We start from the raw sequence: 16,502 nt of genomic DNA, 5'->3' as shown, positions 1-16,502 counted from the left end.
TCCTTTTCATAGGAAAGATTTGACCAAGAAGCAACATATACTGTTAGTAATAAAATACTGTTGAACCAACTATCATTCCCAAGACTCCTACTATAAACATCTGTGTCAATGATAAGCAATGCTTTAGCAACTGTTGGCTTTAAAAATGTAGCCAATTCAGTTTACTTATTGATACCTGGCTTTTAATGAGCTTTGTGTAGGCAAGAAACTAGCTGCTAGATTGAGTTTCTTCTTAGAAGACAGATAAGATTCATTATAGACACACAACTGCTTAATGTAAGACTTACTGAAAAGCAAAAATTGCCTCCCACCCCCATTTAATAAGGTTTCAAATCCTAAAAAGCTGACGTGATTTTTAGATCCAGCTGTGAAAGACCAGCCAAGTTAGTCTTGGAAAGTGATCCTGCTTCCAATACTGAATTCGTGTTGGCACTTAAAAACACAAAATCATCTTAAGCAATTAACTATCTTGGTTTAATTAATCATATCTCATAGAAGCTCAAAGCACTCAAATATTTCTCATTTAATGAACAAAAAGCCCTATAATTTACAATGTGCAGAACACTATATAAAAGAATTCCCATAAAAATTACATTAGGATCTTTTTCATCAGTGAGGCAACTGCTGTAGTTCCCTTTGACTTGAACAGCATCTGCTGAATGCACGTCCTTCTTTATGAGGATCTAAATTTCGTTAAGTACAAATCACAGCAAAAATTAAAGTTTTCATCTTTAATGAAATGACTTTGGAAATAACGTATATTTCCATGACACCAATACTATAGTTTTCGGAGTCACAGTAAGATACACAATTAATCCGTAATTAAGATGAATGCCAACATTTCAAGCAGTAATTTCTGTTACATGGCAAACAAAATCAAGAAAGCAACCATCAAACAAAAGAGACCCATAGCTTCAGACAACGCAAATCCCAGGATAGCATATGAGAACAGCTGCTGCTTCAGCGAAGGGTTTCTGAAAGAGACACAACACAATTGTTACTTTGAGATATTATTTGAATTTCAATTGTTTGGTAAATGTTAAAGAATCAGATTACTAATGTGGCGATCTTTGTAAACTGGAAAGCACTGGAAAAGCATTTGCCTGTATCTTTTGCTTTGGCTTTTGACATTCCTGTCTCCTCAAACCTAATCACATGGGGGAAAGGGAGAAAGCTGTCTTTGTATGTCAATATAAATGGTTAGTTTTCATCCATTTTGGAGGGTTCTGACATTTTCTTATCCCTGTGAAAGTATGCTCTATACCTTTTAAGATCTGATAGTTTAGAAATAAGATCTTAAATGACAAAATGGAAATTGATACTTTTAAAGAATTGCTCTAGTATATTCCTAGTATAGTTTAACAATTGAGAATGCAGACTGTAAATCCAAATGGAGTTACAATTTATTTTCTGACACTTACTAGCTATGACCTTTAGAGACCTGTGTCTCTAGTCCTTCACAGGTAAGCTGTAGTGTATCTGGTCTTAAGGGGAGTTAAGTGAGATAATGCATGTAAAGCCCTCAAAATATAATGCAAGACATAGAGGAGGTACTTAATACAAAGTAGCTATTATTATTTCACTAGTTTTCTAAATTTCCAACTATTTCAAGCATGCTCTTAAACTAGCTTATCTGACAATGGAAATTACCTGGCGTAGCCAATGATAAGGCTACCAAAGACTGTTCCAATACCAGCACCAGAACCAGCCACTCCTACTGTTGCAGCACCTGCACCAATAAATTTGGCAGCAGTATCAATGTCTCTGCTGATTGCACTGGTCTGAAACTCCCTTTGGATTAGCTGAGACACACCATTCTGGGCCCCATTAAATACCGTAGAGCCCTAGAGAACAGGAAATAAAGGCAAAGGTCAAATCAGTCATCACAGATAGCTATTTTAATTACTGTATTGCCAAAATGATAACTAGTTCTCTATTTTATAGCCAAGTTTGAATGTGTGTGGTGTGGCACAATAGAAAAATATCAAGGGCTTAGAATAATTCCAATCTTGTAGGAATAACAGTATCTACATCCTGTAAGTTTGTAGAAAATTAAGAAACAGTGTATGTGCATATGCTTTTTCACAGAGTAGGCTTTTCAATCACTGTAGCTATTATAATCTTAAATATAGGCAACCCAAGAATAAATACTTAAATATACATACTGACTATATTTCTTAGTCAACTCGGGTGGATATATTTTGGATACAGAAATTTATTTTACTGGTTCATCTTCTGCACATTTTTTGGGGTAAAAGGACAAAAAGGATTCCACTCAAACCATTAATTAATGAGGATCTGTGTTGTTGTTTTTTGTCTTCATTTTAATCAAAACCATTAAGACTTACTTGGGAGTGTCACTTAAATTCTATTATTACTATTACCTCTCCAGTCCTAGCCTCTGGTCGGGATAACACTGATGCAGAAATTGGTCTGTATGTAACTCTGGATCCAGCTCGGATCTATTAAGGAAAAAAGATTCCACGTAATAAGAAAACAGATAAGACTTCAAAGACCCTTCTTGCAGCATGAGTTCTAAAAAGCAAGCAGCAAAAATGAATCAGAAAGTTCAATATTTTTCTGTATTGGCACATATCTTGGCTCTTATGTCATTTTCAATACGTGAAGCAATTTCAATAGTTTTAAAGTTGCCAATGAAATTTTAAAGCTTGCCTCATAAGCTACTTGTAATACACTAAACAAAATTTCTCACAACAATTACTTAAAAAGAATAGGTATTGCTTTTAAAATTTCCATTATTGTGGTGCTACAATTCAGATCAGAAAAACGACAATAAACACCCCACATTCTTTGGTAAGTTTAAGAGGACCAACAAGTGTCATTATAAAAGACTGTCATTGAAAATAGCTCGGCAGTTAATATGGGCTCTCACCATTTGCAAGGTATTCCTGTATGTCCATTATTCATGAAATTAAAAAGCAGTTTAAGCAATTCTACATCAGAGTAAGAATAATCGGTGAGATACTCTGACCATAAGGCCATACTCCAGTCCAGCTGTCTGCCTGTCCTTGAATGTCCACTAAAGTAAGGTCACAGAAAATCCCTTCAGAACCAAGATCTGATTCTCTAGGACAAATCTCCCAGATCTTCACTTCACCTAAAGCCTCCAAAAAGGTTATGGAAATAACATTTCAGGAGCAGGAAGAAAGGCTTTAGGCTCCTCCGCCACCTTCCTCCACCCACACAGGGTGAGGCAAAGTCCCTCTCTCTGCAGCAGCGAGTTTGACCTACAGATACGTAGGCAATGGAGCGCTGCTGCGCTGAAGTAGGCCTCAGTGGCCCCCATCATCCTTCACAGCACCCCAACCTTCGTGTAGGCACCAACCCCCCAGAGTGACCGAGGAGGTGGGGGAGGGGGACGCCCCAGGCCTGGGGGCAAGGAGGGCTTGACCTACACCGCGTGGGGCCTGACAGCTAGGCCTCGGCTGCCCTCCACCGCCGCGGTGGGGGGAAGGAGCAGAGGGAGATGCCCCAGGATTAGGAGGAAAGGGAGAAAAGGACACAAAGGTTAAGAGGTGAGGGTTGAGCTGTCGCAAGCGGGCGATGTGCGCCGCCCGGAGGCGCCCCATTCAACAACGTGGACGCTCCAGGCCAAGAGGTCCGGCCCTCCGTCCCCGGCCCAGCCTGGGCTACGCACCAGAGCGGGGGTGCAGGCAAGCTTGGCGCAGGAGAACATCTTACACTCCTCGGGGCGGCGCGGCTGGAGGACTTGGGTGACAGGCGACGTGGGCTCCTCTCCCGCTTCCTCTCTGAGGAGGCAAAGAGGCTTAAGGTCAAGTGCCCTCCGAGGGCCTGTCCTCTCTCCCCCACCCACCCTCAGGTCCCGCGGGCTTCTGTGCACGCCGTCAGCTTGGGCCCCGCGCCCAGCGACACGCCAGCAGAATGAATGGGTCCCCAAGGGCGCTGCTCGGCCCCGGCCAGGCCCTGCTCCCGCGTCCTGGGCTTACCGTCCCGGGAGGTGGCGGCGGCGGCGGCGGCGGCGGCAGAGGTCGAAGGAGTGGCGCTGGGCGCGCAGGCGCGGTGCGGCTCTTATGCGCGCCGCGGCACCCGGATGGAAAAGGCGGGGAATCGGGTGCAGTAGGGAAGACGCTCAAGGTCACTTTGTATCAACTTTATTGGTAACCGGTTGGGAAGGAGTCCGACAGCCATCCAATGACGGGCTGGTGGACAGTGGGTGGTAAAGGAGCGACAAAAAGAAGAAATTGAAAACCAGCCCCGACAAAGAAGGCTGACCAGGTTTTGCTCTGAGCTGGCTGGAGGAAACTGCTCCTTTTTCTTTCATTTGATACCTTGTGAAATTTGCATTTTATCTGTTGCTTTTTAGTAGAGGGTTCCTCTTCCAGGTCATTCTCTGAAATAGGAGTGTGTGTGTGTGTGTGTGTGTGTGTGTGTGTGTGTGTGTATGTATAGAAGGGGTTCATTCACTATTTGACAGAAGATATTAGGGTCCCCAGCAGAGTGAATACATTTCTCTAAAGGAACCTGGAAAGGATTCCAGATGTATGGCTCATCCTTGGGTGAAAGAGGGCCTGACCTAGAAGTCCTGGGACAAAGAAATTAGCAAATGAATAGATCTAAGAGTTTTGTGAATTTGGGCACAAAGTTGGCTCCTGTAAAGTGAGGGAGGTCGGTTTTTCTTCCTGCTCTATGATTGGAAGAATTAAGGGATTGTAACATACTTCATGTAGGGCCTGGGACTAAAGAAAGTCTGAGTATTTTCAAAGCCTACCCAACTTTAACACCGGTTTTTGGTAACTTTGGACAAATCATTTTCTTCAGATGAGTACAGAAATGTCTCAGAAAAATGGCTTTTACTGAACTTCTGGTAGGTCCTTGAAGTCCGTACATTTCACTTAGTAATGCTAACAAATAGAAGTGATGCAAGTCAACATAAAAGATTAAACATCTAGTATGCCCAGCTGAAGGGGTGACTGGGAACAGAAATTCAGCTTTCCACCTACAGCCCAGGCACAGATGACATTGGCCCACAGGACTCATCTTGTTCTCCTTAGCACAGAGGTGCAGTATCGCCTAGCAGCATGCCTGGGGAGAAGTCCTGAGAATTAAAACTTGAAGAATAAATAAGACTTTGTCACTAATCCAATTTCAAATGCAAATGGTTCAACATTACATGAAAGTTAGTCATTTAGGCTCAATCTTTAGCCCAAAAAAGAGATAATTCACGTTACTTCACATGTGCACGTCAAAGATAACTACCGTAGTATATTTTCTCCAAGTTCTCAGTTCTTACCTGAAGTATATGGTGTCCTGTGATTATATTAGTCAGTGTTTTCCAGAGAAACTGAATCAGTAGGACGGACACACACACACACACACACACGTAAAAGAAGATTTAGGAGATTTATTATGAGGAATTGGCTCATTTGATTACGAAAAGCTGAGAAGTCACATGATCTGCCATTGCCACGTTGGAGACCCAAGAAAGCCAGTGGAGTAATTCAGAATCTGAAGGCTTGAAAATCAGGGAGGCCAGTGGTGCAATTCCCAGTATGAGGGCCAGAGAAAATGAGATGTTCTAGTTCAACAGTGAGACAGGAAAAAAAATGGGTAAATGCTTTCTTCCTCTGTCTTCTGTTCTATTCAGGTCCCCAATGCCCATCCACATTGGAGACTAAAGAAAGTCTGAGTGTTTTCAAAACCTACCCAACTTTAACACTCATCTTTGGTAACTTTGGACAAATCAGTTTCTTCAGACAAATACAGAAACGTCTCAGAAAAATGGCTCTTACTGAACATATGCACAGACTCAAATGCTAATCTCATCCAGAAGCACCTTCACAGACACACCCAGGAATCATGTTTAATGTAGGCACCCTCGTGGCCATTCATGTTGATATATAAAATTAAGCATCATGTCAACGAAAAGACATCCAGCCTAAGAGAAAGCTGATAAGAGTTTATTTGAGCCAAACTGACAATTGCCGGGAAGCAAAGTCTCAACGGATTGAGAAAATGCTCTGGAAAATGACCGTTTTGCAACTTATTTTATATATCAGAATCCAAGGAAGAAGGTTACATGAAATCCATTGGTTGCACATTAAGGGGGTGGGAGAAAGCAAAGCAGGTAAATCTCTGGGATTGGATAAAAAGCAAAATGGAGAGACACACACTTCTTTTACATTGGTGGGTACAGGATAGTCAATAGCATTTTACAGCACATAGAGATGGTATTTGGAGAACAAGTTAACAATGAGAGATTTTGTAGTTTCTTGCTCTGGTGTGGTGGGATGTGCCCCTTGGGGGGGTCCGGAAAAAGGGATTACTCTGACATTCCAAAGGGTATTTTATCTTAGATGCAAAAAGACAACAGACAAGCTCACTTAAGGTAAAGACTGACCTTTGTCAAGGAAGCTATAGGCCAAGGGTGTGACGACATCCTGCCATGGCCTACTTGAGTTAGGAATTTTTATGTTCATGTCATCATATGTGGTTATTTTCAGTCTCCTGAGCTTGTCAGGTTTAACATGTGGTCCTTTTTCCATCCGCAATCATATGTCTTATATTTCAATAATAGATCCTCTTAAGGGAAAATTTATTCTGAATGGATTTGTGTATGGAATTGGTTTACAGGAGGCTCCTATCCCTTCAACCATAAATCGGTTAGTAACTGTTAAGGAAGAGGAGGAGGAGGAGGCAGGAGAGAAGCCAGGATTCCTAACAGAATCTCTTCCAGAGTACACACGGGCAGATGCCTATGGCAGGGAGAGGTGAAATCTTAAGTTCAGGCCCTGTGCTGTCAACATGTCAATAAGCAGTTGAACTGGTCTAGAAGAGGAGAGAATAGGTCCTTTGCAGATTCTATTATTTAGAGTTTAAACATTTATGAAGAATATTAGCTGTTCAAAGAGCAGATGTTGTATCTTTAAGTGTGTGTGTGTGTGTGTGTGTGTGTGTGTGTAACAGAGAAAGAGAATCACAGACATACAGAAAGAGAAAAGATCCAATAATTATTTGCTGGAGGAAAAAAGACTTTAAAGAATGAGAAAGCATATCTACCTCACATGTCCTCTGAGAGAGCCAGAGGGTTTAGGCTAAAATTTATATTAAAGAGTTACAAGAAAACAATATACTTAATAAATATTATTCCATACTTTTTTTTTGGTAAGATATGCTAGTTATTGAAGAAAACCAATTTTATGTCATGGCCAATAATTAATATAGAAAGACTACTTACATTAAAAGAAAATGAATAAGTACATAAGGATATGTGATTTAGTCTCTCTGCTGACTCTTGCTCATCTCAAAAATTTACTCCTTTTTCAATTAATTTGTGACATTCACAGCTAGTGGTCTATCCAATATCCATTCTCCCCTTTTTCCTTATTTACAGAACCCTGTTCATAGTTAAGAAACACTGAGCTTCCCAGGTTCCTTTACAATTAGGAATGATCAGTGATATGTGAGTTGAGGTTACTTGGCATTGCCTCCAAGAATGTTTAGAAAGGGGCTAGATTCAGCTGGCTCATTTCTTTTTTTCCTTTTCCCTTTCTTTTTCCTGCCTGGAATACAGACCCAGTGTGTGGAGGTGAAGCAACAATCTTGTACCCATGAGTACAGAAGCCACACATTAAGGATGGAGAAGCTGAAAACTAAAAGGAACTTGAGTTCTTAACTTTTTATTTTTGAATAGCTACGGCAGCTCTCAAATGCCTATTTATGGACTTCATGTTACATGAGAAAATAAATCTCTATTTGGTGAAGCCACTAAAGTTAGATTTGTGTTCTATGCAGCTCAATACAACCCAAACCGATATGTAATTCTATAGATCTCTGAAGCTGTTTGATCTTTGGGCTGTGATGATAGCAGAAATGGCCTTTCTCCCACAGAATTTACTAACTTACATTTGTCTTTCCCTCCCTTTTTCCATGGTATATCTGCCAGGGACCAACCAGGATACAGAAACCATATCAGTAATTTGAACAAGGAAACCTTAATATACAGATTGTTAACTAGTAAAAGGTGTCTAAGAAAGATAGAGTGGACTCTAAGGGATGCAGAAACAGCAACTGTAGGAATAGCTACTACTCTTGTCTGAGGAAGAACTTAGAAATATAGACGGTGTGTGGCTGCCATAGGAAAGTACCTTCCACCTGTACGGGCCACAAGTGAACCGCGAGGACTGCTGAAGTGAACATAACCAGTCACCTCCTGCAAACCAATCTACTGGCTCCATGTGAACAGCACACTGAAGGAAGTCCTTTTCCTCTTGCTCTAGCCTCACAGTGTCTTTCCATCGCCCTCTATTGGCAAAGCCTAACATTTTGCTAGTTATCAGAGCAGAAAAACCTATAGTGCCCAGCTCTAGAATAAGGAAGCAAGACAGAGGATGGATTTGTAGCCGAGAAGTCATAAATTAATAACTAGCACAGATGGTAAAATTCTCAAGGGCAGGGATTGGATCTAATTCATATTTATTTCTTCTATAGCAGCTAACAGAGTGTTAGACATAGTAGTCACTCAATATATTTTTGCTCAATAATAAATAAGCTTAGTATGTACAGAGTAATTTGCAAAAATTTATTCTTCTCTTTTTAACTAAGATTTTAGTTTTTAGTCAGTTTGGACAAATTATAATGACATCTAGAATGTCTTTTCCTTTCTAATATTGCAAAATTCAAACTTAGAGAACCCAAGGAACATTTTTTGGTATGTGGCATGAATTTGTTCAAACAAACATTTTTGTGTGTCTATGAAGGATTCTGTGTTTACAATCTCATGGGCCTGAAAAATTTAATTAAAAAAACGAAAACATTAAAGCACTTCATTGATCCATTTTTGATGCAACAGAATATTGGCAGGAATTGGCCCTAAGCTGAAGCAGAGCTAGGCCCTAGGCTGAGCTGTGAGGTAGGCAATGTCCGTCTGCATTTACCCTTTCACTTCTTTTTTCAATGCCTTTGGTCCACCCCCAGGCAATTTACTCTCTCTGCAGGCGCCTGGTATCTTCATGGTATCTCCAGACTATATAAGGCTCTCTGTGGTGAGCTATCTCTCTTCAGGCAGTGTCCACGTTCTGAACTCTTATCCGTGTAAAATCTTAATCTCTTAGTGCTTGCTTCAGCAGCATATACACAAAATTATAATGATACAGAGAAGATTTGCATGGTACCTGTGCAAGGATGACACACAAATTCTTCAAGTGTCCTGTGTTTTTATAGTATGCTACCATTTACCTCCATAGAAAAAGTGGAGAGAATTGTATTTCCTATATGTAAAAACTAGAAGGTTCATAGATGGTTACTAATGGGGGAAAGAATAGGTTGGAGGAAACAGGAATAGAAACTAGACTTCTTTGAAACTAGACTTCTATTATACTGTATTTTGTAGACTTGAATTTGGAACCATGCAAACCATTTATAAAAGTAAATTTTAAATTTACTTTTAAAGTTTACTTTTTTAAAATTAAATTTTTAAAAATTTTAACTTTTTTAATTTAAATAAAATCCCTAAAAATTGAAAGTAAATGAAATGAATGAATTTAACAGTATCTAGTTGGTAGCATAACTATACAGGGTAAATGCATAGAGTTTCTATAAATGGATAAAAAGATAACTCCTTAATCACTCTGCTTTGGGTGCTCTAGCCCTTTTGCTATTCCTCCAACATGCCAACAATATTCCACCTCACGGAACTGCATGTTTTGTTTTGTTGGCTTAGAACACCTTTCCCCTGGATATTCACTTGGCTTACACCTCCACTTCATTCAACTCTTTGCTCCAGTCACCTCTTAAGCAAGGCCTTCTTGAATCCCTTACATTTCTTTATTTTTCTTCATAGCACTTATTGCGACCTGGCGTTATTTAGTGTTTGTTTGTTTAACTCTCACATTAGACTGTAAGTCCACGAGGGCAGGAACTTGGTTTTGTTCCTTGCTGTCTCCACACAGTCTAGAATATACTTGGCCCATTCATAGGCACTCTATTGAGCAAGGGGGTTGGAGAAAGAAGAGAGTAACTGTTAACTTTTCTTCACATACCTCTCTCTGTATTATTTGGTATGTTTATCATAAGCATGAATTACTTTAAAAATGTAAATGCCAATATGTTAGGAAAGTTTTAATAATTCGCAATAATCGATCAAATTTATTACATTATCCCCACTATGGTGCTTGTGTTAATTAAATCAAAAGGAAAAAAGTGTTCTTAAATGTTGAATTTCAGTTCTTGTTGATGGTCTTGGGCGTAGTTTTAGGCCCAATACTTTTCAAATTATACCAGTATTCAAACTCTAATCTATTTATGGCAAAGCTATCCTTGTTTTAAAGTAGTGTGTGTTGTGTGTGTGTGTGTGTGTGTGTGTTGTGTGTGTGTGTACCTCCTTATCTCTACATTGTCTGGAGTTTTTTGTATGTGATAGAAAGGTGTTATGTCAATTTCAGCTATTTTTTTAAAAGATAATCAGTTAAAAATATAAATCCTTAATCTCCTTCAAGAAATTAAATCCATCTGTATTCAGTGGACCCAGATATTCAACTTCTTATGGTTAAGAAATTTTACAATGCTAACAAAATGTTTGAGAGGACTCGTATTTATCAAATGTTTCTGCTACTCTAGCCCCAGTGAGGTTTGTAAGGGTCATATTCCTAGTCCTGGTGCCACATGATATATGAGGGTCTTATGTCAATTTAGGGAATTATAGGGTTTCTATATGGTGCAAATGCATCATGCCAAGTAGTGCTTTATTTTCTTTCCACTTTTGGATTATCATGACTTTATGGAGGAGGAACATGGTTACACAGCACAAATCACTCTTTCCTTGGCCATCTATTATATCACTGATTTTAGTCAATTATTCAATTATACACTTTGTTCAAATAGTCCCAGACTTTTCTTTACTCTTTTCACCTTTCTAAGAATTTCTAAATTATGAGCTTTGATACTAAAGTTAATTTCCTATGTCATGTCCCCAAGCCAGGGGACTTGACTTAAAGTAGTGATGGCTGGCTATCTAATAATTTTAAGGGAAGTGTGATTTTCAGAGGCAAAACTTCAAGAAGATACATTCTACAAAGTGGGGTCTGTAAGTGGAAGCCTCGAGGTTCATTTAAGCCTCAAGGATTAAATTAGAGTGCTTGCTGAAATTGCCTTTCTTGATTTGGGCTAGAGGAAAGCATAAGCAAAATGTGCAAGTTTCAAATGAAAAACTTGTATTTGAAGTTGAAGTAGAAAACATGGTCAGAGAAACACGCATGATCAACACCTACAGGAAAGGAAAGCAAAGTTCATAGTAGATAAAGGCTTTAATTTAGAGGGTTGCATTCCTGACTGATGGGAATATTTCAGTTTGGAAAGCCACACATGGTAAAGCATTTGTTTTATCTCATTATATTTTTGTTTAGTCTTGTACAATCTTACAGGGCAGGTCAATCATTTCAGGAGAATGGTCATATATTCATGGTACCACAGTTATTTAATTGCAAATTCTATCAGTTGTTTCAGGTTGTTCTTGGACCACATTCCATCTGCCTTTCTTGGCCATTTAAGGGAGTCCTCTAAACTTGTTCTACCAGAGAACTCATACCAGCAGAGAGGCATAAACCAATCCCCTACAGAAGTATAGCCTTAAAGGACCAGTGAAAGTTTTTAAAAGGTCCTTGTTCTACTTTATCTCTAAAATGCCATGCAGTGTTTATATCATACTCTATTGTAAAGACTGAGATAACTTAAAATGCTTTAACTCACCTGTTAAATTATTTAATTCTTCTCCTTATTATTCTTCAGTAAAACAGATATACCAGGTGCTAGGTATGCTTTTCTGTGGTTTTGCTCACTTCTTACCCCACTATTAAACCAATAATACAAGGACCTAGCTTTAGTTGGGGGGATTTATTGTCAGAGCTTCTCTTCTTTGGTCTGCTCATCCCATGGCCTCTGGCTAATAGACGGTATATTAATATATAACAATATGGACAGCAGGTAGATAGTCCAACTTTCTGAAAACTTACTGGACTACAGTAAATTATATACAAATTCTTTTCTAAAGATCTTAATAATTTTAATTTCTCAAGAGTTAACTTTAATCAAATCTGTAACCCCACCCCACTCCATTTCCTCACTATCTTTCAATCTCTTGGCTCAAACATCCCATTCATATTTTTTACACCATACCCTTATATCTGATCGGCATCAGTTAACTTCATTTGATTACATAGCAAGCTGAGAGCTCTGGGGAATGAACTGGAAAGGGGGACGACCAGGTATGAGGAATTCAGATTAAATGCAGGGCCTGAAGTGATAGATTCTTTCCCCATAGAAAGCCTGTGACTTCTTTAGATAAGTTTTAGAGTTTATTTTTGGGCAGAATTATGCCATTTCCTAAAGATGTCCATGTCCTAATCCAAAGAACCTGTGACTATGTTACCTTACACGGCCAAAGGGACTTTGCAGATGTGATTAAGCTAAGGATTTTGAGACGAGAGATTATCCTGGATTATCTGGGTGAGCTCACTTTAATCACGAGGGTCCTTATATGTGAAAGAGGGAGGCTAGAGGGTCAGAGTCAGAGAAGGAGATGTAATGATGTAAACAGAATCCGCTTGATGCAGCATGAGAAAGACTCTGCAGGCTATTACTGGATTGGAAAATGTGGAAGGAGGCCACTAGCTAAGGAATGCAGGCATCCTTCAGAATCTGGAAAGGCAAGGTAATGGATTCTCTCATAGAGCCTGCAGAATGAATACCGCTCTGTCAATACCTTGGTTTTAGATCAGTGATACTTATTTCAGGTTACTGTCCTCCAAAATGTAAAGTAATAAATTTACATTGTTTGAAGCCACCCAATTTGAGGTAATTTGTTAACAGCAGCCGTAGGAAATTAATACAGCAGTCAAACTCTTGTCTTGTTCCAGGCATGGGTCATTAATTTGGAAGTACAAATCAAGGAAAGGGATGGGGCCTTAATTTTGGAATTCAGGCAGCTCAGTTGCCCAGTGTTGTATGGGATGGATCATACATTATGGATCTTAGTTTAGTACAAGGCCAGGGAGATAAGTAGCAGCGGTGTGCTCTGACAAATGATGACATAAATTCCAAGAGCCTAGTAGGTATACTAGCCAGCTGACGAGGTCATAGGACCATGCCCGTCTTTGGGAGGACAAAGAAAAAGTCAGGTACCCAAGAAACTGCCTAGAGGGTATCAGAAGATAAGATTGATATCTCTAGGGAGGCAGATACAGGAAGCTGATATATAATCATGTTGTTAAAATGCTCTTGAGCATAAAGCAACAGAATACTTTCTGAAGCACACTGACTTCTAGACAAAGAGCTAGAAATATCTTTCCAGGTTCACCTCCAACATGCTCATAGGGTAGAAAACCCCTGCAGGAAGAGGGCAGCTAGAGGAGAGTCATCAATGACAGGGTGTTGGCCGGAAAGGGAATAGAATGAGGGCCTCTGATGATGAATTGGTTTTAGTCATAGCTTACTGGAGGGTAAAAGTCACAGACTTCTGGATTTACACTTCTTGATTATTCAGGGGACTTACGCAAGTGGCAATGAATGGGCAGTAAGTCTAGACACATTCCTTTGTGTTCTTCCCCCACTGAAACCACTCTGTTTAGACCAATATCTTACCAGTATTAGTCTCTCGTACTTAGTCTACCTGTCTTTATCTCTTCTCCTTCAGAGTCAGATGTCATTCATTTATTCATTCAGCAAGTATTTTATTGATTTATCACATACAATTGTAAGACTGCTTTCCAAAGATATTTCTTTAGTGAAAACTCTAGAATAAAATGTATTCTAACTAATGTGAAATTAAAAGCCTTTCCTTTTTCCTGTCCCTGTGCTACTCAGCTATTAAAACACTCTGGTCTGGCCAAAATAGTCTGAGTTCTACCCTCCGAACAACCATTGCATAAAACTATCTTTGTAACTCTGGCTGCTTTGCTCTGGCAAAGCTCACAGGGACCCCTGAGTCTTCAGTTACCTCTTATATCAACAAAACATATGCTATCCAAATATATCTGAAGATTAAAAACCAAATAAATCAAGGGGGTAGGTGAAAGGTTAAGAATTAAGACCAAGTCTTCTTAACTGTCTCTATTTGCTATCGTTGTTACCAGATTATCTGGACAAACAGCATTACCCTTGAGATCTGCTAATTCCTTCCCACGCTATAGTTCTCCAGCTTCAGAGTTTTTAATTGAACTTGGATCTCTAAACTGCCAAAATATTGACCTTTAGCCTACTCGTCCCATGCTTTAACATCCAACCAACTTTATCTTAAAAACAAACAGGAAAAAAAATACACCACAACTATCTGTTAAAAATTATATATGTAATGTATGAATATGGGTTTATAAATAATGTAAAAAATATAATATATATAGAGCAAAAACTGTACCTCTTGTATATTTTCCTCTCCAATATTGTTTTTCTTCCCAGAAGTAATCACTATTTACAGTGTAGTGTGTATCTTTCCAAATCTTTCACTATGTTTTTACATAGAAATATATAAATACAGTTTTTAATTTTCTTAAATAAAAACTCGTATCTTCTTTTTAACATATAGTGCTGGGAAAATTGGATATCTACATGCAAAACAGTTGGACCCTTACCTAATACCATATACAAAAATTAACTCAAGATGGATCAAAGACCTAAATGTAAGATTTAAAACTATAAAACTCTTATGAGAAAACACAGGGGAAAATCTTCATGATATTGGATTTGGTGATTTCTTGGCTATGACACCAAAAGCACAGGCAACAAAAGAAAAAATAGATAAATTGGACTTTATCAAAATTAAAAATTTTGTATATCAAAAGACACTATCAAGAAAGTGAAAAGACAACCCACAGAATGGGAAAAAATACTTACAAATTATATTTTCTAAGGAATTAATATCCGGAATATGTAAAGAACTCCTACAACTAAACAACACAAAGTCCAAACAACTCAATTTAAAAATGGGAAAAAGTATTGAATAGATCTTTCTCTAAACAAGATATACAAATGGCCAATAAGCACACAAAAAGATGCACATAACTACTCACTGAGGAAAAGCAAACCAAAACCACAATGAGATCCCACTTCACACTCATTAGAATGGCTATTATCAAAAAAAAAAAAAAAAAGGAAAATAACAACTGTTGGTGAAGATGTAGAGAAATTGGAATCCTTGTGCACTGTGCGTTGGAATGTAAAATGGTGTAGCTGCTATTGAAAACTGTGTGATTATTCCTCAAAAAGTTAAAAATAGAGTTACCATATGATCCAGCAATTTCACTTATAGGTATATACTCAAAATAATTAAAGCAGAAACTCAAACAGATACTTATACACCAATGTTCATAGCAGCATTATTCACAATAGCCAAAATACGGAAATGACACAAATATCCATCAACAAATGAATGTATAAGCAAAATATGTTATATACATACAATGGAATATTTTTCAGTGTTTAAAAGGAATAAAATTATGACACATGCTACAACATGGATGAACCTTGAGTACATTATGCTTTAGTGGTGACCAGAGGGTAAGTGGAGAGGGAGGATGGTAGAAGAAGATGAAGGAGGTCAAATATATAATGATGGAAAGAAAACTGACTCTTGATGGTGAGCACACAATATGATATATAGATAATGTGTTACAGAATTGTACACTTGAAACATATGTAATTTTACTAACCATTGTCACCCCTATAAATGTAATTTTATAAAATTTCGGAAAAAAAATCATTATGCTAAGTGAAAGAAGCCAGATGCAAAAGGATAAATATCCTACTTATATGAACTACTTAGAATAGGCAAATTCATAAAGACAGGAAACAGAAGCTACTAGGGGTTGAGGGGAGGGGAAATGAGGATGTATTGTTTAATGGCTATAGATATTCTGTTTGAAATGCTGAGAAAGTTCTGGAAAGGGATAGAGGTGATGGTTGTACAACATGTCAATGTACTTAATGCCACCGAACTGTACACTTAAAAATGATTAAAACAGTAAATTTTATTTTATGTATATTTTGCCATAATAAAAACCCAAAAAATTGTATCTTGATTTTTCAGTGAATGTGTATTAGTAGTAATTCAATTTCAGTAAACACATACTACCACAATCTGGTAAAAATAATGTTTAAAATTTTATAATGGAAATTTCAAACATATTAAAAAGGGAAATAATATATTAAATTCTCACCCACCACCCAGCTTCAATAGTTATCAACAGTCAATCTTATGTCTTCTATTCTCCCTCTCATCTACTTCTTTACCTTTCTACCCCATGTTATTTTGAAACAAATTCCAGAAGTCATAATATTTAAACTATGAATGTTTAAGTATGAATCTCTATAAAGATTTCTGAAAAACATACCACATACCATTATCATACTTAAAATAATTAACAAGAAATTCCTTAATATCATTAAATGTGTAGCCAGTGATCAGATATTCCTGATTGTTTCATAACATTATTTTAAGTTTGTTGAAATTAAGAATCTACACAAATTCTATATAT

At 38.1% G+C, this 16,502-nt stretch overlaps 1 protein-coding gene and 1 non-coding gene across 2 annotated transcripts; one reads left to right on the top strand and one right to left on the bottom strand.

Moving 5' to 3' along the window:
• Positions 1 to 499: 499 nt before the first annotated feature.
• On the bottom strand, positions 500 to 4,111 carry ATP5MC3 (ATP synthase membrane subunit c locus 3). The gene is made up of 5 exons (XM_033112984.1): positions 3,969 to 4,111; positions 3,659 to 3,770; positions 2,385 to 2,462; positions 1,651 to 1,844; positions 500 to 974 (listed from the first exon to the last, which is right to left on the bottom strand). The coding sequence occupies exons 2-5, from the start codon at positions 3,695 to 3,697 to the stop codon at positions 860 to 862; spliced, it is 426 nt and encodes a 141-aa protein (XP_032968875.1). The 5' UTR covers positions 3,698 to 3,770; positions 3,969 to 4,111; the 3' UTR covers positions 500 to 859.
• A 4,980-nt stretch (positions 4,112 to 9,091) lies between these two features.
• On the top strand, positions 9,092 to 9,197 carry LOC117026400 (U6 spliceosomal RNA). The gene has a single exon (XR_004423753.1). It is a non-coding gene; the product is annotated as a U6 spliceosomal RNA (small nuclear RNA).
• Positions 9,198 to 16,502: the final 7,305 nt, after the last annotated feature.

This window comes from Rhinolophus ferrumequinum, chromosome 8 (genome assembly GCF_004115265.2).
Source record: "Rhinolophus ferrumequinum isolate MPI-CBG mRhiFer1 chromosome 8, mRhiFer1_v1.p, whole genome shotgun sequence".
NCBI lineage: Eukaryota > Metazoa > Chordata > Mammalia > Chiroptera > Rhinolophidae > Rhinolophus > Rhinolophus ferrumequinum.
The sequence above is the reverse complement of the archived record's forward strand: the minus strand, read 5'-3'. Positions and strand labels throughout refer to the sequence as shown.

What these genes read in the sequence shown, in the direction of transcription:
- ATP5MC3 (XM_033112984.1), bottom strand. Translation starts at nt 3,697, where the DNA reads ATGTTCTCCTGCGCCAAGCTTGCCTGCACCCCCGCTCTG. An exon ending in TTGCCTGCACCCCCGCTCTG is followed by an intron (nt 2,463 to 3,658) that starts GTGCGTAGCCCA and finishes TTTCCTTAATAG; the next exon opens with ATCCGAGCTGGATCCAGAGT. An exon ending in CAGAGGCTAGGACTGGAGAG is followed by an intron (nt 1,845 to 2,384) that starts GTAATAGTAATA and finishes CCTGTTCTCTAG; the next exon opens with GGCTCTACGGTATTTAATGG.